The 24,259-nt window shown below is 40.9% G+C and overlaps 3 protein-coding genes across 4 annotated transcripts in view; 1 reads left to right on the forward strand and 2 right to left on the reverse strand.

Moving 5' to 3' along the window:
- Nucleotides 1-17,462, forward strand: part of dnajc17 (DnaJ (Hsp40) homolog, subfamily C, member 17) — a 37,276-nt gene extending 19,814 nt beyond the window's left edge. Inside the window, exons 11-12 of one of the 2 annotated variants that reach the window (XM_040137190.1) lie at nucleotides 15,081-15,225; nucleotides 15,393-17,462. In XM_040137190.1, coding sequence (XP_039993124.1) covers nucleotides 15,081-15,206 — 126 coding nt within the window. In that variant the 3' untranslated portion in view covers nucleotides 15,207-15,225; nucleotides 15,393-17,462. The remainder of the gene's footprint in view (nucleotides 1-15,080; nucleotides 15,226-15,392) is intronic. The other variant, XM_040137189.1, reaches the window with a different exon arrangement.
- Nucleotides 5,066-7,764, reverse strand: LOC120795340 (cdc42 effector protein 3). The gene is made up of 3 exons (XM_040137192.1): nucleotides 7,622-7,764; nucleotides 7,342-7,497; nucleotides 5,066-5,888 (listed from the first exon to the last, which is right to left on the reverse strand). The coding sequence occupies exon 3, from the start codon at nucleotides 5,741-5,743 to the stop codon at nucleotides 5,129-5,131; it is 615 nt and encodes a 204-aa protein (XP_039993126.1). The 5' UTR covers nucleotides 5,744-5,888; nucleotides 7,342-7,497; nucleotides 7,622-7,764; the 3' UTR covers nucleotides 5,066-5,128.
- Nucleotides 17,463-20,158: 2,696 nt separating the features above from the next.
- Nucleotides 20,159-22,043, reverse strand: gchfr (GTP cyclohydrolase I feedback regulator). The gene is given in 5 exon segments (XM_040137194.1): nucleotides 20,159-20,499; nucleotides 21,202-21,296; nucleotides 21,845-21,885; nucleotides 21,888-21,957; nucleotides 21,959-22,043. Coding segments are annotated over 5 exon segments (408 nt in total). The 5' UTR covers nucleotides 22,031-22,043; the 3' UTR covers nucleotides 20,159-20,369.
- Between the last annotated feature and the right edge of the window lie 2,216 nt (nucleotides 22,044-24,259).

Below are 24,259 nucleotides of genomic sequence, written 5' to 3' on the forward strand. Positions count from 1 at the left end.
GTTTTTTGGGGGAATGTGATTGCTCATTTTGAATTTGAAGGATTTACTTTCTGCAGGCCAGATGTTTGCTACACAAAACTAGAATGCTTTATTGAGGAAAAACTCTTAAAAATTTTTGCTCTGATGTTTTGCCTCTTGTGATGTGGAAATCACAGTAGTCCATATTGCAGTCTCGAATTTTTTAATTGATTTTGCATGCTTAATATTTTGTCTTTCGCTGCCAGCACATGTGCAGACACCAAAGGCATATTAACTCCATTCCTGACAGGGTAATCTCATTTCTGCTATATCCACTGAGAATATACAAAGTTTTTCTTTCTTGTTATTAGATTAGTATGAAGGAATGTTTTGTTTCTGCTGTGTCCATTTTACCTCTCCTATGTACTGATCTTTACATGTAGGGGATTGGAGATCAGTAAACTCTCTCCCTCTACTTGACTGTGTCTCCAGAGCTGCTGCTGAACTGGGTTTCACCCCACAGCCCAGTGCGATGTCTCAGATCCCCTTGTCAAGGCTAGCATGTGAGACACAGTCTGAGAGCGTCACTGGGACTTGTCATACTAATCTCTTTACATTTTTTAAGCACGGTAACCCGGTTTGCCTCACAGATATCCAAAGCTGATTGCTTCATCTGTTTTGTCCTGCACCTGAGAATGACAACATTACTACAGCTGGGTAATTTTCGCAACAGCCCTGAGCAAGAATACTTCTCGCTAAAGAGGCCCCACATGGCATAATGGGTGAATCAGTGTAGATATTTGCATTTGAGTAAGCGAGATAGAGGTAATGAAAAACCAGAGCCTTTGAGATCCATGTCCTCGGACTCATATCTGAAATGTGAAAATCAGATCCCTCTTCTGTTGTCTACCCCTCCATCACTCCCCCACACCAGCCAGCTGCAATCACATAGGAACAGCTTGGGTGAGGACTTGCTTCTTTAACCTTGTCAATCCAAACATAGTGCTCAGGGAGTCAGGGTCTCACTACAGGGAGCTCAGTGACACACACAAATGACTTCAGCCTCAGCTCTTGTGAGCTTAATAAACGAATCTGGGGCCAATGTGAGGGGCCGAATGGAATGAGGGCCACAAATTCCCCTTGAAGACCCCCTCAGGGTCCAGAGACCTTGAACATTACTAATTATACTGTGATGTGATTTTGACTGCTCTAACAGAGAGACACTGAGGAGACCTGTTGAAATGCTGGCTCTGTTTTTGTTCTGCTTGTCCAGAAAGCAGATAAAACAGGCCCAACTGCATTAACCCAGTTTCTCTCACCATGGATATTAAAAATTTCAAAATAGGGAAGGGCACATCTTCCACACTGTGTGCAATTGCTCCCCATGCTCCTGACTTAATTTAGCCCCCTCTTTTGGGAAAGGATCTAGTTTCGTCTCCAGATTGTTCTTTGTTGTGTCTTTACCCTTTGACATAGTAAATGAGAGATCGGGAAATGGGCAGGTTTATAAAAGTGTTCATGAGAAGTCATTCTCATAAGTCCAAACATTTTTTTCAGCATTGTAATGTACACAGTTGAATGAGTCACAGTGCTTGTTTTTTAGTAAGTGTGGCATGTGTGGTAACACACAGTGTAGGGTTCATATACTGTACAAGTAAGTACAGTGTTTTCTGAGAGTTGTAAATAGTTGCTGCATCAAAATTGGATTTCACGTGTGGCCGACTATATGGATTCCTCAGAGTCTGACTAGTAATTCATATCTCACTTTCCAGATTGTCTTGGACATGGAATCACTATCTAACCATCTGCTTTCTCCCAGCCAGACATAATGTATGTGTCTCTGGAGATATGATGCCATTATTAATCACTGTGTCTTAATCATGGTTTATTACGTAGATTAGCATACCATATTATTTAAAATGAATCTATTGTAAAGGATTTAAATTTTGAGCTTTCTATGCCTGCTTCTTCAATCTAGAGCCGGAGAGTCATCGCAAGCTTGTCACGAAACAAACCAGATGCAGCAGATCAGCTATTCTGGGATTGTTTTTCCAGTCCGCCACTTTGCTAGTTCTTGAAAAGTGCACTCTCACTTAAAATAGCTCCTGAGTTTGGAAGAGATGTACTGTATTGGGCTATGCTTTTGCCATATTCATCCTTAGCCTGACCCACTCTCTGAATGGAAATAATGGACTTCTAGAGGGGAGACCAGGCTTCTGTATTTTACTGTGATCATACCCAAAAGGAGGATTTTATTGGAATTATTATTGTTGTTTTGTACCTAATTTAATATTGTGTGTCAGATTATTATGAGTATTTTGAATGAGTATTGAGAGACAGGCAGTGAAAATATGAGACTAGAGTTGTTGTTGATATATTGTCTACATAAGTATAACGGGTCTTGAAGGAATAAAAGACCGCACAGTTTGATGAAAAGATACACTGGTTTAGGATATCTTGAAATATGTATACATGTTTTTGCATTTTCCCATTAGATAGAGATAGAACTTCCAGGTGTGATAGAGTGGCCAAAGTTTTTAAATGATTGTGTTACACCCAAATACACCCACTTCATCATGAGTCTCATGAGTGGGGAGAGCTGTTGTGGACTGGCTTTGCCCTAACAGTCTATACCTTGGTATTATGTTCCGACGTGATACAGACAGCATAAACAATATCAGTTTTCACAAAATCCCCTTTTGCGTGTATACCCATGTTAAACCATGCAACATATTTCCGTCCCATCAGGTTGTACTGGGAGATGCAGTTACAGTCAAAGGACACATCTCAGCTTTTTACTGAGAACCTGACAAAATAAATGACTCATAAGAGCTACTCTTTAGTGAGATGACAGGGTTTCTTGGTATTCTGTACGACAGCAATATCAGATTTTTGGATGGAGTGAAGTAGTACAAGATGTGATTGCGATGCTTCACAGCTCGGCCAGTTTATGCAGCGCAGCTGAGCTAATTTTTCCTCACTTACTGGCTCTTTCCTCTCACATCAGTCATGTGGATGAACTTTTGTTGAGCTTAAGTTTATGTGATTCTTCACACTGAGGGCTCTTGTGTAGATAACAGAGTCATAGCCCTTTCTCCCGCTTATTGTAAAAGCCCGTACAGAAAAGTCTGTCAAATTGCTGACACTCCCTGGTTAGCTATTGAATGTCACTTCTTTATGATGTAGGTGTGCCTCAGAGCACTGAATGCCTAACAACCCAGCGGTTGTTTCAAAGTCCAGTTTACTGTACTACCATCATTCTACATGAAATCCTGCTTGACAGGCCTGTGTAATTTAGGCTTGTATGTCTCGTCACCTTGAAATAATATTGTGCTGTTTGTAGTGTTGGATATCTAAGGCTATAATTTCTCTAGAAACTGTTAGATATAAGTGACAGACAAGCCTTATTGCCTCCACAGTGGCTTCTGATGTTTAAAAAGCCAAATAAATGTCAGTCCATCAGGGTGTGTAAACAATCTCATACAAGCTCTTACAATGTTGACACAAGTACTTCTATCCACAAAACCACCAATCTTGGAATTTGAAAGATATTTTTCTTTATTTCCCAAAATAAAAAACGCTGCATTTTTCACTGCAAAAATTTTTTCACAAAGTGTTATTGTCATAACATATACAAGAATAAGGGGCAATGATATTCAGTTTAAAATAGGAAATGCCAAAACAGATATACAGTGCAGATGTACACACAAACATTGCTGTTCCTGTTAGAACATACATACACAAATTCTAAATCTATTGCTAGAAGCAGGACACTTGCAGTTCGTATATTTTGCAGCATGACCCGTGGGGCACTTAGGAATTTCACTGGTTCAGGGTTCGCCCCACAGCCTTTCCTGGCAACCTCTCACTACGATTCTGACTCTCTTCTCTCCAGACCTGAGTAAAATGGACCTAGATTGTCTGCACAAATCTCAGTTTGACCATACACATGTATACATGTGTGTTTCTCTTTACTTGTTTGCCAGTGTATCTGAGATGCAAGCATGTGTTCTTCACGTCTCGGGGGTCTGTTTGGTCAGAAGGTAGTGTTTAAACCCTCATCAGGACTTATGCTAGAGTAATGGATGTCTCTTGTCCTCCTCCCTTGACACCCCCTGCATATGTGGAAGTATCAAATTACCCTTTACCACTTTCCTTCTCGTGCACCACTCACCAGAGCATTGGACTCTGATTTGCAGCTAAGAAAACAGCTTGCTCCAGCTTTTTTTTTTTTTTTTCTTCCTCTGAGGTCTTGGACCTGTGGCCTGACTTGGTCTGCAGCCCAACCTGCCACCACTGGCTGGATTTTATTGGAAGCAGAGCTAAGTGTTTGTTTTCACTGCATTGAGAGAGATGGGGGGTACCTTGTTCTACCTTTGACTGGGGCCTCTGGGATGCGTGCGGAGGAGAAATTGCCCTCTGAACACAATAGATTGGCAAGCACGCCAAGAGCCAAGACATCACAGCTCGAGGACCTTGGATTCCAGCCGCAGCTTTTCTTTTCTTAAATACAATACTCCTTAAGTCTTAACAGCCGTTTTCAGCGCAGTGCTGTGTGTTTTGGGGGATTACACTAGCAAAGGAGGGAAGTAAAAGAAGGTGAAAATGTCCAGCTTGGAGTTTGACATCAGACAGGGTTCAATTATTAACTTAAACATTGTATCTACCTCGGCTAGGGGTGAATCTAAGGAGAACATTAACTTTGTATAGTTGTCTTTTTTTAGTTTAACCTTTCAAACTGGATTGTGCTTTTAACAAATGCTGTGGACCACAGTGTCCTATGGAAATAATATCTGGTTCTCTTGAGAATAAGGTGTTCATCTCAAAAGTTTGCTGGGATGAGCTTATTCACAAATTAACATGTTTTACTGAAATGCTGAAAGAAAGGGGGGATTATTTATAATGTCTATCAGTGTTTCCAGTGTACTAGTTTACCTCCATTAAAAAATAGGTGCTGTCAGTTCTCTCCACAGTTTATTTGACACTGTTAAGTATGCTGGGATCATAGAAACTGATGTTTACAGGTTTATTTGAATGCTAACATTGCTTCAGGATATTGGTTTGTCCATAAAATCAGAAGAGCGTCCCCCAATACGAGTTGAGTTGGATCTCTTCTCCATATTCCATTGACTTAGTAAAGCTTTCCTGTAATGCTTGGTTACTATGTTGTCTAATTGTGGAGTTTGTCCATCACCTGCAGAACATCATCCAGGATTGAAGGGCCCAGGTCGAGGCTAAATGAAAAGCCACTGTCCTCATCCTTTTGCTGTCCAGCAGTTTTGTCACAGTTTTCTGCAGAGTCTCCATCCTTGTCTGAACTCACACTTCCCCGACCAAGGCTGTGAGTCTGATTGTAAGCAACATTATTTCCTCTTTGGTATCCCTCCTCCTTTTCTATATCTCCTTCTCCTGCTTCACTGTCCAGCAGCGGCAGAGAGCTGCATTTCATTCTCTTCTGGGAGGTGTGCTGATGGCCGACAGACCATTCAGGGCTCTCTGAACCGTCAGCCAGGTTCAGACGAGGGGGCTTTGGTGGCGGAGAGCAGGCCATAAAGAGGTTCTGCTCGCTCTGGGAGCTTTGCAAAAGCAGGCTGTGGCCCATCTTTAAGAAGGACAGGTCTCCAAAGCTGTCTGTATGGGCATCATTGCCAATATGTGAGATGTGGCGGAAATCAGCCAGTGGTAAGCTAATCATGTTGACTGACAGCACCTCCCGGCGCTTTGAGTTCCTGCTGGGCCAACGACCAGAGGATGGCTTTCTGTGCAACGATGTTCTAAGTGGCATCTTGGGAGATCTGGTTGAGATAGACTTAAATGTTTTTAGTTGTCTTATTTATGTATCCTGAAAAGTCTTTGAATCCTTTTGTATTTTTTCCTTTGTTTAACAATTAATCCTTAGGAAGTGGTGAAGCTTAAAAACATTTTGCCACCTGCAACAATACACAAAAGAGAAATTATAATTTAACAAATGGTAATCTGATATCAAATTATCTGTGAGGGAAATTTATGTAACACTAGATTATAAATCAATCCAGGTTTCCTTCTCATCGGGCTGGAATAGCAGGTCGTTGCTTGTCATGTAATTTTGCACCAGATGTAAATACTGGACCGTATCAGTCCGCCTGATGTTAATCGGGAGCCATTGTTTAGAGATTACACCTGCTCGCCTTGATTTTGCTTAAACGAAATTCATCATTATTTGGCAGCAGAGGGACGTTCAACAATGCTTTTAAACTCTCATTTCTAAATATTTACTTTTCAAATCAGTTTTCTCCCATAAATGCAGGTGTGGTCGGCTGCATATCATCCAGTGGAAGACTAATAGCCTGCTTAAGACGTCCAGTCACAAAAGCATCAAAAATGCAGATTCCCAAATGGTAATTGTTGTCTTGCATGTAAGTGCATCAAATCTCTTCAAATCTAGTTTTGTGAGAACCTGAGGTTTTACTGTTACTTCTGTCAGAAAATCACAATGATAACTTCACTTATGAAAAAATGTTTATCATTTTCTGAGAAGTACAAATAGCTAGGATGAAGTCTGTTTATTTTGCTGTGGTGTAAAAGTTATGAAGTGACTCTGGATGTTGAAGTTAATAAGATGAAAAATTCCTATTCCATCACGCTGTAGCCATTATATTTAAAAAATAAACTATCCATTTCGTAATGTTGTTTGGGAATTTTATATTATTAAAATCTCACTTCCACCAACAAAACTTGAAAGGGAACAACTTGTTTACAATGAAACAATCCAATAACACTTGAAATGAATGTCAAACTTTTTCAAAAAGAGAACCTTTTTTGCGTTCTGTGAACTTTAATCATTTCATTGAGTAAAACAAAACTCACTTCATCAGCGCCGTTATGTTGATTAGATAATCTGCTCGGTGTCTGTGATTTTATGGTCTCCCGAACAGCTTTGCCACATTAAGTCTGTGTGCGTGACTTGAAACACGCACTCTGTAAATTTGTAAGTCACTATAGCAAACAGGTTTTGTTGGCTTGTAAAGGTTTTATCGGCACTTTAGTAGCAGCGGGAGATTGGAAAGCGTGGACACAACAGCATTCCTTTCCAAACATGTAAGTTTGGCCAAGGAGGAGTCTGAGGATTTCAGCCATGATTATCATGTTCAGGAAACACTTCATGGCCATGTAAAAATTTAAAAAAGCCCATTAAAATAGATTGGCCAAGAAACACTTTTTAAAGGACGTTCCTCAATGCTGTCATAAATGATCCATCTTTGAGACAACTGAGAAATCTGTCTGATCAAAACTTCAGCCCTGAGTTAAAAGCAATTGATATCAACATTTTTGTTATCATGCAATTGCTTGTCTAGTAGGATGAATAGCAATAGAATAGATGAAGACTGATAAGTTAATTCTTACCTTTCTTGCCGAGCAAATACAGGATATTTGAATCCCACAAATGCGCACACGTCTCTGTCAGGAAACTAGGCTGTGTCTACCTGCACACCCTGAAAAACGCTTCCTTGACATGATGGGACTTGTTCAGCCGTTACAGAGAAGCCCCAGTTGTACAGCCTTGAGACAGAGACACAGAGTGGTTTAAATGACCTTTTCCTCAGTGACACAACCAAGTCAACTTTCACATTAAATTGTAGCATTTAATACACTTCATTGTAACTGCAAAGAGACTGTTTCTTACCTTTGTCCATACTGCTGCTTAGGTGTGCGTTTTCAATCCGTGTACGATTTATCGTTTTTTCTTTTTCTTTTTTTGCTAATCCTTCCCAGTATAAACTCCCGCTTACATTGCAGAATCCTCCAGGTGTGTTGCTGGTGAAAGTCGTCTTTGCCTAAGAGATAAGGCAGGTGAGGTCAGAGTACAAGAATGTTAGGGCATCCAGGTGGAGGCTTTTCTTCAGTTTTTTTCTCAAGCTTTTATCTCACTTCAGAATGGTGGCCAGCCGTCAGATGATATCATCCTGATTGCGGTGTGAGTTGGCCTTTTAGTCATAAATGATAAAGTAATTCCTGCTGGTTGGTTGGCTGCACCCATTACCTGCGAGGAATGCAAGAGCTGCTGATTTAATTCCTGTGATACTGATAGATACCAAAATGTGGGAGAAACTACAGCGCACAACTAATTTTTCAAGAGCCTCAATGGTGTATCAATATAGTTCAGAAATGAGAGGAATGAGAGTGGTTAAGTTTGGTTAGGTTGATGAGTGTACAACAAGTTGTGTTTGTGCATGAGAGTGTGTGTAGATGTGTGCCGATGTGGGGGAAAAAAAAAAGGAAGTCATAGTCAAACAGGACAGTCACCCAGGGGAGGGGGTTAACTGATCTCTAATCTCCATGTCATTGTCCCTCTGCGCTGCTGATTTCCTGATTTCCGTCCTGCTGATGGCTTGTCTAAAGCCTCTGAGTCCACCCCACTCTAAAGGATCTTCTGCCTGACTGGAGGCCCATAGCTTCTCTATGTAATCAAAGCACACGATCGCACACAGACATGTATGGACAGGCAGGCTGGGTTTCACAAGAGAGACAACATGTTGCGTTTCACATTCTCACGCATCCAGCGTGTTGTCTTTGCCTTTGGAATGCTATAGTAATACAGTAATAGACATTGTGTCACAAAAGCAAACTTTTTCAGCTCTATGGAATTTGTTGGCGTTAAAAATGGCAGGATTAAAGCATTTCGTTTTTTGAACTATTTAATCTCCTATAACCTTAAAGAGAATATATTAAAATCATCAATACGCTGTCATGCTTTGACATTCTGGCCAAGTCTTAAAGCACACAACACTGTGTTCCAGGAGAAGGGAGGACATCGCTGTTGATCCCTTTGTCCAGACTCTCAGTGCTTCCCCTTGTTCACAAAACGTAAATATGCAGGATGTGAAGGAAATGGGCAAATCATATCTTTCATTACTCCTCCGGTCCTTTCGAATTGATCCAATAAACATTAGGCGTGCCGCCTGATCCTCTCTTGTTCTCCAGCTCTGCACTCTAGTGCCAGAACAGTCTGCAAGACCAGACACAATTACTCACGCAAATGAAATTATCATAACATTTACTCAAGACTGAAACAGAACATTTTTGAACATCTCTCTTCTGAGAAACCCCTCCTCCTTCCACCTACAGCCACAAAAGTGCTTACATGCTAGAAGACAATCAGGGTGAAGAGGTGATGTTATCTGTGGTATTTGAGAATGACCTCACAAGACCTGCCATCTGACCAAGCTTGGGCTTACTCTGTTAGTTGTATTGTCATGCTATGTAGCCTCTGAGCATTTGCGTTTAGCCCTAGCTGGATTTCTGTATAAGCCTCTTTTCTAAGACCCGACCATAGCGGGCAGTGTGGTTTGATGCAGCTATGCTGGACCTGAAATCTGGGATAATGCATGTTTTTGTTGTTGCAGGATAAAAAGTGTTTCCAGATATTGCTTTGACTGGCGCTAGAAGCCCAAACTGAGGCTTTGGTCAATATTCTTCTGGCCCTTTGTTGTGTGTTCTCCAACTTCCGCTCTATCGAGGCCCTTAGACAGCCAGCATTTAGACTAGATTTACAGCAAGCACTGTCTCAGTCTTTTAAATGAAAAACATTGCTCGGTGACGACAAACATAGGACATACTGTGCTTGGCAAATTCAGCTTTGAATTACCTAGAGTTTGAAAAGCATGAGACTAGACAATAGAAATTCGGCAGCCCACTACTTTGTCTGTATCTGTCTCTAACACAGTTTCTAGTAGCTACTCTTTGTAACGTCCATTCATCCGTTCTGGTGAGAACATTAAAGTTAGCATTTGTCGTCATTCTCGCCGTTGTCATCACTGTTTGTCTTTAAAGTTATGACTCAATGATGAGCTTTTTGAAACTTGGAAGTCTGGCTGTTAAGAGGAAGTGAGACACTCAGTTGCATGACTGCCACATGACAGAGATCTGACACCAATCAGTCCAGGTGTGATATTATTGAATACCAAGGGCAGACTCATCAACGCATGACAGAGGTTACAGTAGCCTCTGATCAACACAGTAAGGTCAATACAGGTCCAACACAGTAGGGAGGAGAATTGGATAGTTAATGGAGAGATACAACAGGACTTGCGTGCTTTTTTGCCTTCAAGCACAATCCGTCATTGTTATCCATTTACAAATGAGCTAAGGACTTTGCTCTATATTACACTTTAAGTAAGAAATCGCAGCATCCGTATAACTATCAGAGATATATTACGAGTTTTTAGAGGGATTGTGGTGGGCTATGGGTGTAAAATACTATGGAGCTGCAGTGTCTTGTGTTTATAATCTGGTCCCCCTGTCCTGTCATTCTCAACAGTCAGATGTCCAATAAGGCAAAAATTCACCTCCAGAAAATATATGTTATATAATGGTAATTTTGTGTTATTATACAAAGAAATCTTGTACTTTTTTGATCTTTTCGTTGCACCCACAGACATATAAAATATGTTTTGTGTTTTCAGCGCTCTATGGAATTTTTTTTTTTTTTTCAGGATTGACTTTAAAAGGTGTAATGTACCTATGTATAACTCATTATGTACTTTTTTTTTTTTCCAGAGAATGTGGGCAGTCATTGTATGTATTGCTGTGTCTCCTGGCACTAAATCATTAGTAATTATTAAATCATATTGATTGTGATATTTATATTTATATTATATTATTATTTATATTACTTTGAAGACTGAATAGTTGAAGTAAACAATAAGCTAGTTATATACTAACTAAATGTTCTGCACATTAAATACTGTAGATAAGGAGCCCTGTTAATATGGCAACACATACGTATATACAAGGAGCAAACACACATTTCAAATTTTTGTGTTTGGAACTTTGATTTCATTTTCTGTTTTTTTTTTTTTTTTTTCCTCCCCTCATAATGCCTGAGCTCTTTTTGACATCTCCAAGTTTCAGACTGCATTCTTACCAATCCCGTGGCCTCTTTTTTTAAATGGGAAATCTTTTGCAATCAGAGGGCTTTTCCTGGAAGGCTAGGATGTGAAAGACATAATTTTGCTTTTACAACGATGTATTGTTGGATATTAAAGAGGCCAAACCCCCATGTCTGCCTATTCTAGGATCCCTGAGCTCATCCATCATAAAGAGAAATGCCAGGGCACTAGGAGTTCAGGTCTTTTATGCCATTTCTCTTTTCACTGTTTATTTCCTTTACTTTAAGAGTTTCCAAAGGCGCTCCCCGTCTCCATCCAACAGGCTTCTATTCTGTCCAGTACCGTGACCACATACAACCACATGCATACACTTCCATACATATACACACATCTACTTACATGGCACCTTACATCCACTGCTTTCCTTTTTCCCCTTCACTTTACCTTTGAATGTTACTGGCTGAAACTGCAGTCCTCACACAACTACTATTATCTGTACAAAGTGTTCATTCAAGTTTTAATTTTTTGACATGGTTTAGAAATCAGTTTGCCTTTTCAACCAAAGATTTTTGTCACTGCTGTATAAAATTATTGATCTATGACTTATATTTCTGAAAATAGAGAAATGTACAGTGTTTCTTTTTTATTGCAGCTGGATCTGTGATTTAGATTTTTACAATAGCTGTATTTTTACATACAGCAACCAACTTTCCCATTTTAATTTAATTGACCTGTATAATTTTGGTTGTCAGAATCATGGACCTGTAGATGTATTCACTAAGACTACATCTGCAGAGTTTTTCTGTTTACACACATGGCTTTTGTTGTCAAATAAAAGGAGGTCTTGTCCTGGAGTTCCATTCAGAAACCAGATGTTCACATTACATGTGCATGTAAAGGGTTAAATACAGGAAGTAGATCTGGGCCTTAATCTCCATATAATGTTTGTTCTTCACTAACGAAAACAGTGTAATAGGCCAGACTTTTGGGGTGGTCAAAGTAATCATGACCTTCGTATGATCCCGTTTAATAGAGAGCTATGAATGAGCTGCAGAGAAATGGCAGATGAGAGTTTTGCTTTATTTTTTTTCTGGGTGGCAATGAAGTGGTTCTTTCCAGTTACGGTGCAGCAATAGATCTACAAATGTAACGAATGCGGATGCTTCCATATGTAGCAGGAATGGTCACTGAATGGTTTAATGAGTATGAAAATGATGATCATCATCATCATCATCAAAATGCAAGTCTAAGAAGAAAGGTGTTCATCCCTTCGATAAAGCTCCAGAGATCTATAAAATTTGTACCACAGAGCATTGAAGCTGTTCAGTATTTTTTTTGGCATTTAGGAGGGATAGTGTAGGTCTCATCTTAAAGTCTCCCTTGTCCACGCTCATACACTTACTCTTTCACTCATGCTCACATGCTTACTTATTCACACAAATCTCACACAAAGAAATGATGTAATGTGCATCTGATCTGACAAGTTATGCTGGGGGAACACAGTGGCCACCTGCGCAGCGAGATGCCTCCTGCTGTGTGTGGGAAGTAGTGTGGTTGTGTGTGTTTCTGTGTGTTTTTGTGCGCACGAGTGTGTGTGTGTTTGTGTGTGTTTTATGTTTTATGTTGCCTGACTCACAGCACTAGTGGTATTCATGATGTCATTGCTGGCCTGGAATATGCTGTTTAGAGGCAGAGCCATGTGCTGATGTCACATAGCTAACTTGTTTGTGTGTATGCGTGCGTATGTGTGTTTTACTACCATCCTATCTCTGCGGTGGCCTCATACCCTCCTCTCTTGGCTTTGTTCGGGGGCCCATTGTTTGTGTTCTGTGGTTTCCCACTCACTCTAGGCCCCAGTGTTACTGCAACAAACACACACACATACATACACAGACACACACACACACACACACACACAAACACAAACACACATACACACCAAGTGTTTATTAACAGAGTGATGCATTGGAAGAAATGCATCACATTGCCCATAAAGCACCTGTTAATGGTCAGAATTCCCCTAAATCATTATCTTGTTACAACAGGTAGAGAATAGGTCAGACCAATTATGAGCGTTTAGATGCACTTAACTGTAGTGACCAGTAGAGGGCAGGGCAGAGCGGAGATACATTTGCTGAAGAAGAGGGAGCATTTTCTCCAGCTTGGTCCAATACTTACTTGTGTTTTGTTTAATTTGAAGATGCAAAAAGCATTTATTTACCTAATGTCGTTCGCGTGATATTTCATAGTTACGTGTCAGACAAGGGCTTGAGCTCACATTACTGGAATGATAATAGCAGCTTTCCTCAATCCAGGGGCGGGGTGGAGGGAGGGAGTGGGGAGTAACTTCCCTTCATCGACCCTCTCTTCTGTTCTTCCTCCACACGTACCCTCTTTCTCTTAGCACATAGATGCTGGAGTTCCCATGATATTTTCCAGATGCTCAGCGAGTGCATTGACAAAAACCTACCTCTCCTCTTCAAATCACTCTCACTCTCTCTCTCCGTTCTCCATGCACACACTCACTCGCTCTCTCCTGCAGCTCACTGTCTTGTTAAAGAGAGACTTCCTTGGCCCAGCAGACTTCCTGGATTTAATCGTATAATACAGTGTTTTACTCTGTGGACACATGGCCTCCCTCCCCCTTCAAAATGGCACAATGGTCTCTGTGAGTTTGTGTTTCAAATGTGTGTAAGTATGAATACATAAGCATTCTGCTTGCATGTTTCAAAACGTGTCTCCTCATTTCTTTAGAGTCCTTCCTCTTGTGCCTGGACATGGATCGTGGCCTGTGTGCATGTGCGTGTGTAAGACGTCTGGCCTATGTTCCCCCTTGCTTGATTAGCCATTAGCCAGTGACTCCCCTCTCCGATTCCCCTCGCAGAATGAGAATCTCCCGCTATCTTCGCCCAAGCCCCTCAAAGAAATCATGCAGACACACAATAAGAATCCAGGCGACTGCCAGGCCTAATCCCAGCCCTCATTTTGGGGTTTAATGACCTCAGACAGGGGAATTACCCTGTCACAGTTGCTCTGCAGGCTGCTGTCTCATGCATATTCATCCTGCCATCATGCTGATGGTAACTGAGACGAGAGCATCCATCCAAGTCCACCTCTCCTCTGCTCTGCACCCACAGGCCCGGTCGTGAAAACAAACAGTGGAGGGTGACAGTGGTGTCATTCGCTCTGTGTCACTGTTGTCATGATATAAAATACAGACATGTTTAACATTTCTATGACTCACTGCCTGTGTAATGGCTCAGTAGACATGTTCCATGAATACTGATTAAGGGCCACTCCACTGATTTTATACATCTAGAGCAGTTTTCTTGTGAGTTTTCCCAGTCTGTGAACATGGGTAACCTTTACATAAGCCCTTTTGTGTGGCTCTGGAGGAGCCTTGTCAAGACTGAAAAAAATAACCCCTGATGATCTCATCAGGTTTATCTCATCGTGGGCTTGGAGACTACAAATTTATAGTGGAAAGCCTGCCTACGTTACAAACTGAAGGTGTGGTGTTTGAAAGACATGGGTATTTAGCAGGCACAGAGTGACTAATGAAAAGGTGCTAGTGGTTGCATTATAGAACTTGAACTTGACCGATACAAGGGAAATCTCTGCCTCTGCTGCATTGATTCTTTTAAAAATCTGTCTCATTTTGTGGTAGAGCTGCCACTAATGATTATTTTCACTATCGGTTAATCTGTTGAATAGTTTCTCAATTGAGTGATCATTTGGTCCATAAAATGTCAGAAAATAATTAAAAATGCCCATCACATTACCCCTTAAACACCAGCTGATTTCTAAATTGGTTATTTTGTCTGAACAACCAACAACCAGCAGTCCACAACCCAAAGGTATTCAGTATTTTTGCTTGAAAAATTACCGGAACAATTAACCAATTATCAAAAAAATTGCAAAGTGTTTTCTGCAGCTCAGTTTATCTATTAATCGATTAATTGTTTCAGCCTTATTCTAAGGAGCATTAAAACAAGTAATGCAAGTAGGATGAAGATTATCTTACTTGTCTTAAGAAGATGTTTTTAATCTTTAGAAATTTTCAGAAATCTTGGGTTCCAATATTTATGCTGTAGCCCAATTTTGTCTGTAATAAAGACAGAAATTACACAGACTGGGGCTAAAGTTTATACCTATGTGCTTTCAAATCATACGCAGTTATTGTTTTAACAGTTTCCATGTAATTGAGTGTAACTGAGTTGTTTGACATTAAAGTCAAGTCTTTCTCTTCTACAGGGCTCCCTGACTAATGAGCGCGACTACGAGAGCGTGGTGATGATGAGGATGAGGCAGGCTGCTGAGCGACAGAGACTCATAGAACAAATGCAAAAAGAGGACGAGGAGGAGGCTGCCAGGTCATAGCACAGCAGGACCCAGCTTGGTACCAGTCTACCACTATTAAATGACTACCTGTTAAAGGCTTTAGTTTCATAAAGCTTCTTACTGTGTCTTATTTTTTGTATGTAATAGACTGTGGCAAAATAAACATTTTTAGTAACTTAAAAAGAAACATTAATTTTCAAATCTGTGGTCTTTCCCTTTACTGAGAACGTAGGATGACTGAGGGAGATACAGAGTGGAGAAGAAATCAGGTCCTGCAGGATTCAATGATAAGCCATGTGGTCCCAGAGGGTGGAGTCCCAGCACTCTGCAGGAATGAACCTGTGCTTCTTAATATTTTGTGACAGGGTTGTCTTGTAAATAAACAATTCACATGCCTACAAAATTTAACATAGTTAGTTTATTAAGCATTGTTTAGTCTGTTTACTTGACTATCTAATTTATACAGTAAAAACTGAAGCAGAAACAGATATTTCATCTAAATTTATTAGATAATATTTCATCACCATCTTATTAGTTTTTTGACAGTTTGGGTTATAATTTGTGGTAAGAAAATGTAATGAATTACAATGTATTTTATTACAAAACTCACTGTATTACAAATCCTTAGGAATCTCAAAAATACTGTACTATGGCAGATACATCATCGTAGTGTATAACATGGTTATTTTTACATCTAGTGCCGTATTGCTGAGGAGTAATAAATTTTATGGTAAGTTATTGAAAAACCTTTAGAGATTTAAGGTTTGTGGTGAGTTTGTAGCCTTTGTTCACTGTGTTGTAAAAGAGCCAGAGGAGATTGGCTGTGCAACACCACACATAATCAAAGTGGTGTAATGATGTAATTTGCATCTGTCAACCATTGTCTGGTTAGCTGTGACAACTCATTACCTCATTACTGTAGCCAACCGAGCATAATGTAAAATTCATTCTTTTCTGTTGTCTGTATCTTTATTTACTAACTCTGGAAAATTAGTTGAGTGTTTTAGCAACCCAAACCACAGAAATCATTTCTCCCCCATGTTAACCCAGTAATCAGGCCTCGATTGGAACACTAGGTTGGCTATTATGGGAATTCTTGTGGTCCCATGCGATGAAAAGTGAACATACTCTGAAGGCCCTCCATTATAGATCTGGTCGTTTAAATGATTGTTCACTGGGCTTTGTATACAATATATCTAAACCTCTACTCCAGACCAAAGAGGCTTTTGGACTGCACAGTTTCAAGGCTGCACAATGCTGTTCATTCAGCTCTGGCCTTGGGTTGTATGTTAGATGTGACTTGAATATTTGTATATGATCTCTCAGCTGCTGTATGCAACTCATGCACAAAATAATGTATATCAAGGGTTCCCAATCTGGGGGTCAAGACCCTCCAAGGATAAATCTGACAGATCATAAGTCTATGAGGGCGACAATAAAGGAGGAAATATTTGTGTTACACAAAATGTTTACTTTTTAAACTTGCCTGTAGTTGTTTTTTTTCTTGTGGAATACTGGATACTGCCTCATCAGGCCTCTAAAACTCTTCCAAATCAAACAATCCAAAAAGGATAAAGTCATCCTTTGGTTGAATTGGTCATAATTGATGACCAGACTAAGACCATAACCTGTGGTCTCATGTATGTTCGTTCAATACGAAGCTGGAGCCAGGAGATGGTTAGCTTAGCTTATTTTAGCTTAGCTTAAAGACTGGAAACAAAAAGGTAAAAAAAAAAAACTAAAACAAAAAAAACGGCCTACCATCATCTTTAAAGCTCATTAATTAGCAAGGTTTATTTAGTTTGTTGAATCTGATCAAAAACTATAAAAATGACAAGCTGCGGTTTGACTGCGGGCGGGGTGCCAAAGTATTTCTTGGCAGGGAGGAGATGACTTTCTGGAGTCTTGTTGTCACCATCACTATACCAGGCAACTAGGAAAGTGATCCAGGAAGTCGTTGCTCCCAGCCAAGAAATACTCTGGCACATAGCTTCCCCATACATCTGGCATCTGGCTGCAGCTTAAATTTAATGGACAGACATGAAAGTAGTATCGATCTTCTCATCTAACTCTCAGCAAGAAAGCAAATTGCTTTTTTTTTAAATGCAAAAGCAAAGAACTATTACTTTAATCACCAACTGAAAAGCTTTGATTTAAGGAGTCCTGAAAGAATTTCTGAATGAGTTATACGTTGTGATTAAACTACACTAAGCAATACAAGAACATAAACTTTTCCTTAATGCATCATATTGCAGCAATGGGTGTGCTTGTTTTGGGGCAACCTACCCATTTCAGTGTTTCCATTTCATACACTTCACTCCACCCTTGGCGCTGACGGATCATGTCACTGGCCGAGGAGAAGCTTTAATTGAGAAACATGCCACCTGCTACAAAACTATCTGTGTTCTGATCTATGATACTGACTTTAACAAATTTTTTTCCAAGTTAAGCTATTACTTTTCTGAGCTGTTTCACAATAGGCTTATGTAACTGATACCTAGAAGATACTCTTTAATGCTTATTTATGCTCTCTGAATTGACAAGCTATCGCTCTGTGACCCACATTAAGTCAGACCTTACAGTGCCAGACTGTTGTGATCACCCTGAGTTTTGTAACGAGGTCCTCTGCCTGTGGAACATCTATTCATCCAAATAGCCTTATTTTCCTGTCCCTTGGGCTACTATGGCGTAATGGTGTGTCTGTATTTTAGGGCTTGTGTGGCGGAGCTTTCTCTTGTAATTGTGTTATTTAGGAGCCACATAGCAGCTTTGCAACATCCAACACAGTAATCCATCTCCCTGCCACTCCTGCTCTGCCCCGCTGTGACGCTGTTACACAATGTCCAGCTGTGGAGTGGAGTGGTGTGGTGGGAGACATCTGCTCCTCTCCTCTTGCAAAATCCCCTCATCACATGGATTCGTTTATGCGTAGCCTTTTTCATATCTTGGCAATGTGAAAAAAAGCCCAGAAACACACAAACTCCGTCCAAATGACAACAGAGGAAATACAATTACAGGAAACACATTCACCACCAACTCTGCCCTGAGCCCACAGTGGCTTGCGCTGCATGCAAACCAGGATGAGTCTGCTGGAGACTCTGTCCTCTCAACAACTAGAGCAGAGCCTTGGAATCTTAATAGTATCCTCTTACTCCTCATTTTTCTGTAGGTTGTCCGTAACAAAGCTGCCATGTCAGTGTATGCTAACGGTATCTGGAATCTCCATGGTCACACCTCCCTTAATGCAGACGTGGGGGGCTAAGTCTGGTGTGAGGCAGCAGATCTGGTAAGAGTTGGCTGTGAGCTTCTTGGCAAAGTTTCTGGTTTGCTGGTTAGTGATTTGGACTGGCCCCAGACATGTGCTTGCAGACCTGCGGCTGTAATGAAACCACCCAGCATTTTTTGGCTCTCACAGGCAGACTCCTGCACTTCGTGTGCCTGCAGTGCTAGTGCCTCATGCCTCATCTTGGGGCATACAGCGTCCCTGTAAGGTGCCACAGAGCTGCAAGGGCTCACAAAAAGAGCATGTTTAATATTTTTTACATGCGAAATTTGTTAAGTGTCTGTTTTTTGGATTATCAGACGGCTATATACAGTGTGTTCAGAAAGTATTAAGACCCCTTTTTTCACATTTTGTTGCAGCCTTATGCTGAAATCATTTAAATTAATTTTTTCCTCATCAATCTGAACTCAATACCCCATAATGACAAAGCAAAAATAGAATTTTAGAAAAGTTTTCAAATGTATTAAAAAGAAAAACTAAAATATCACATTGACATAAGTATTCAGATCCTTTCCTCAGCAATTAGTTGAAGCACCGTTGGCAACAATTACTGCCTTGAGTCTTCTTGAGTATGACATGACAAGCTTTGCACACCTGGATTTGGAGATTTTCTGCCATTCTTCACTGCAGATCCTGTCAAACTCTATCAGGTTGGATGGGGCCATTTTCAGGTCTCTCACAGATTCATTGGATTCAAATCAGGGCTCTGGCTGGGCCAGTCAAGGATATTTCTACTCATGCATTGTCTTGGCTGTGTGCTTAGGGTCATTTTCATGATTTTCATTAAGGATATCTCTCTACTTTGCTCTGTTCAGCTTTCCCTCAACTCCGACCAGTCTCCCTGTCCCTGTCCCTGAAAAAAAAACCCACAGCATGATTCTGCCATCACCATGGTTCACCATTGGGATGGTACTGAGCAGGTGATGAGCGGTGCCTGGTTTCCTCCAGACATTACACTTAGAATTTAAGTGTTGCACTGATGGTTGCCCTTCCACAAGTTTCTCCCATTTCCACACAAGATCTCTGCAGCTTGAGTGACCATCGGGTTCCTAGTCACCTCTCTTACCAAGGCCCTTCTCTCCCAATTGCTCAGTTTGGCCAGACGGCACTAGGAAGAGTCCTGGTTGTTCGAAACTTCTTCCATTGAAGAATTATGGAGGCCACTATGCTCTTGGGAACGTTCAATGCAGGAGAATATTTTTTTGCAGGCTTCCCCAGATCTGTCCCTCAACATAATCCTGTCTCTGAGCTCTGCAGGCAGTTCCTTCAACCTCATGGCTTGGTTTTTGCTCTGATATGCATTGTCAGCTGTGAGACCTTATATACACAGGTGTGTGCCTTTCCAAATCATATCCAGTCACCTGAATTTACCACAGTTGGACTCAAATCAAGGTGTAGAAACATTTCAAAGATGACCAAGAGAAATGGGAGGCACCTGAGCTAAATTTCAAGTGTCATAGCGAAGGGTCTGAATACTTGTGTCAATGTGATATTTCAGTTTTTCATTTTTTAATAAATTTGCAAAAATTTCTAAAATTCAGTTTTTCGCTTTGGCATTATGAGATGTTGAGTGTTGATGGAATAGGGAAATATGAATTTAATAGATTTTAGCATCAGGCTACAACATAACTAAAATTGAGGGGGTCTGAATACTTTCTGAATGCATTGTACATGTGTTCAATTTTGTCTGTAGTAAATCTTAGAAGGATTGCAAATTGTTTTCATTTATTAAGAAGTACACAAGCAATCCATATCATTACATAATGTAATCATAACCTATTCAAGGTCTAGTCAACGTCTGGGATAATCTCAATTTTAGAACTTTATTTTTACTTAACAAAGGGCTGAATATGTAGCCGTCAGCATTTCAAATGCCTGTAGAGGTATTTGGATTCGGTCACCACTTGCTCTATGATTGATCACTCCGTCTCCTTGTGGAGGCACCACACCAGCGTCTGTCCCACCCCCGTCATCGTCAGCACGCGGAAGCCGATCTTCTCCAGCTTGTCCAACACCAGGCGTGGTGGGTCGTCCACATGGTATTCGGAACTAAATGAGCATAAACACAAAGTATTTCAACTTTCCACAGATGTGGGATTTCACTGTCTTTCAGTAAACTTTGCCTGGAAAGTAGAATGCTGTTAATTGTTCTGGTGCTTGTTCACTTCCTCCCACACTAGGGTTCATTTCCCAGCAGCGTTTGAATCAGATTACCAATGACAACACTTCCTTGATCTGTATTCTATCATCTTGAATGGTTTATGCAAAACCTGCAAAGCAGCAGCCTTCCCCAGCCACATTTGAGTTTTTTTTTCCTCTCCATGTGACCTGATCTCAGCTCTGTCATCAATATGTACACTCTAACTGCCAAAATGAATGAAAAACCAGTGTTAAGTGCCTAAATATGGAAATAGAGCTCTGTGTAAGCACATTTACGGTACACCTGGGGTTTGATTCTCTGTGTATGGAGGTCCACTTTGGAAAAGTGCTATTACAGTGACGATTTTCTGGTTGGGGGGATGGTGAAGGGGACGCTTTCCCAAAATTGATTAAATCATGATAGAAATTCTTTATTGTTATAAGCGATATTTAAGTCTTGGTGCTTTTGTGGATGAAGCCCTGAGCCAAAACATGCGTATAAACCTCTCCGTTCTTTCTCAACGTGTTGCCCTTATTTGACTACTTATCTACCACCTTTACTTTATGTCCAACCAACTACAATAGCTGACTGTCCCCACTTTCAGTACTCACAAATTGTTTCCCAGCATCGTTGTTTTCCTTGCTCCCAAGTAATTCATGACAGCTGGATCAGAGTATTCATCCCCCACATTTGTTGGACCATTCTCCTGAAAGACAGTAATTAAACGCATTAGACATGTAGGCATTAGGAAATTATTGCTTTGTTAAAAAAAAATATCTGCTGCCTGTTACTTGTGCAGCTCCGGCTGCACATCACTGACTGTAACTGCAGCCCTCTGGCAGGTGCGGATCATAATCTCAAATATCTGGGCAGACTAAAAATAGATGATCCAATACGCAGAGGCTATAGAATTAGGTTGCTCCAGTCGTGCAGACAACAAAGTGAACATGCACAACAAAGGGACGACAGATGGGCAACATGTGTTTTTAATTTAGGGCACAATGGCAAAAAAAAAAGCCCACAATCATACGCACGCTGGTTGCTCCGCTTGTAGCCTTGGTTGTTTGTTGTTTCCACCATGCGGGGTATTACAGGCCACTGCATAACTGTAATCTGCAAGTGTTTACCTTGACTGATCAGTAGTATGAGCAACGTTGCGCGGGCCAATAAAAAAAATCCCCGAGTCAACAGCTCGAGCGCTTGCCCTCCTCCTAAAAGTGTGACACGAGGCGTCTACAGATGCAGGATACACACCAGTCGGATCTGCGTGCTGACGAGCATGTACGGCATCCCGTCTCCCTTGTCGTCGTACCGTTCTCCCCCCTGGGAATGACTGAGGAGGTTCCCTCACAGACGCGACAGTCCCCCTCTCCGACTTGCGCCTCCGCCGACAGCCCTTTGCGGAATGCGGAAACGCCAACCGTGACGGACCAATCGCATCCCCCCCCGGTCTCAGTCTGTCAACAGCGCTGCTTGCCCTGCACAGCCTTGCTCAACTCTGATCGGTCGTTTGTTGACATGAGAAATGTTGGCCAGTGTGCATGTACCAGAGGAAATGGTTATATGTTGCAGGGCTCACAGACATAGGTCATCATCAAATTAATCAACCTTTTTTTTTTTTTTTTTTACCTCTTTCAGAATTGTACATCCTCAGTGCACAATTCCTCTGTAAATTCTCATCATTCTGTGGCTGGGCAAGTGTAGATGTTTTGTGTAGTGTTTTCAACCGCATGGATGTTATGTAATTTGTTATGCAAGACTAATAAGGCTTGAGTTTACAAAATGAAGCACTGCTGTAGCTAAATACGTTAAGCATTTTGCTTTTATTCCAGGCCACTTTTTTTTTTCTTTGTGCAAAGAAACTCAGATTTTCAAAGCAATACAATTTTGCTCACTCTGTCCACAAATTTACAAGGGTTTTCGCAACACATTTGCTAAAAAAAGGATATATATATGAGCATGCATGTACTACGTTGAACCTACACCGTCTGGAACTCTAATTTCCTTCCCAGAGATTTATTAATTTCCCCCTCGGTGCAGTCATAATAATTTTGGATCAGTCTTACGACTGAGAGGGAAATGAAAGACATAGACCAAAGGCAAACAACAATGATGGAGACTCTGATAAAATCAGCAATATGAAAATAACGTCCCACTGATGCCAGAAGAGCCCGATGGCCATTCAGTTAGACTTTGCATGTCATGCTCAGTGGGAAGGGTAATTTAAAGCCTGATCGCAGCTTCATATTGTGACGGTAGGCAGCCATGAATCTGAGCTCATTCAGAAATGCAATGTACCACAATCAGTTCTGAACACATAATCCTCGCTAAAGTGGTTTAGCATGAAATGAAATGGTTAGTTGTTTTTTATTTGTTTGTTTTTTGTTTTTTCGAGATTTCATAATATGTTGTTGCTACACTTAACACAGCTCTGCAGTGTGAGATTGCATGGATACTGTTCATTGACTGCCAGATTGTTCTGCCATGACAGTGTCATTTCCGCCTCCTGAGATCATTCAGAGCCTGTAATCTGTAGCCCCTTCAATCAGAGGGACACAGGTGCTTGCTGAGGACGGCTGAGAAGATTGCCACCTACTGGTTTCCAAGGTCATTGTCATCCACGGTTTGCTTGGCACGTCTCTGTGATTTGTCCAACACATCTTTCACCCTAGTCAAAAACTTTCACATACCGTACATTTCAGTCTGCAGGAACCGTCACATTACATTGATGTTGAAAAACGGCCACTTGTTGATTGGCGAACTAATGTTTTGGCATTCAGTAGTCTTCCGGATGAATAAGCTTCGATCTGAATTGTTTGTGGTTTCGACAAATGAAAGAGAGTTCCTGAGAAATGTCTCTTTTCCCATGTTTTATCTGTCCCCGTTAACGTGAGACATACTTCAGGAAAGAAAACAGGAAAGCAGCAGGGTTGTTGCTGAGGCCCCCAAAACAAACCAGAAAACCCCCCCTCTTGCCAAAAAGAACACTCTCTCCAAACATGTTGCTACCCGAGCCACTTCCTGTGCTCCTGCAGTGTCTTCCTGCGCCGGCTCATCTGCTGCTGGTTATGGGAGTCCAGGGTCACCTCTTTGTTGACCTGTGGTGACAGTGGAGCACGTCCCTTGTGGGTCTGCAGGAAGCAGTTTGATCTTTTGATGGGGCCTTGCCTTCACCTTCTCAGCTAAAGTGGGATGGCCTGTTGCCAGAAACGCTTCCGTCAAATGATCTAGTAGTATCATAAAAGAATCATCTCCAACATAAGATATAAAACCTGAACATATAAATTTATGTATTTATCTCTACTGTATAGTCATAAAAAATATAAATAACTTTGAAAATAGTTATTACTGGGTATTTTTATTGTAGCATCGACTGGAACTGACCCTGCAACAGGTTCAGGAGAGAAAAAAACATAAAAGTCCTTTTTTCTAACGTACCCCATAGGAAATGAAAGTTTAAACTTTAGAAATCAATTTTTTGTACTAAAAAAAGTGGAAAAACAGTCAATTATTTAATTGTTTTCCATGTAGGGCAAGCTATTTAACATATGGTATTAGGAATAGAAACAATTGTTCTTAAAAAAATCAACTTTATGTCTAGTAATGTCTAATTGCCAACGCCTCAGACATCCCGCACACAACATCAGGCTTCCTACGATAAATATGTCT

The sequence above is a fragment of the Xiphias gladius genome, chromosome 10, assembly GCF_016859285.1.
Source record: "Xiphias gladius isolate SHS-SW01 ecotype Sanya breed wild chromosome 10, ASM1685928v1, whole genome shotgun sequence".
Taxonomy (NCBI): Eukaryota; Metazoa; Chordata; class Actinopteri; order Istiophoriformes; family Xiphiidae; genus Xiphias; species Xiphias gladius.

Bases quoted from the DNA above. Each gene is read 5' to 3' on its own strand.
- LOC120795340 (XM_040137192.1), bottom strand. From the start codon at position 5,743: ATGCCACTTAGAACATCGTTGCACAGAAAGCCATCCTCTGGTCGTTGG.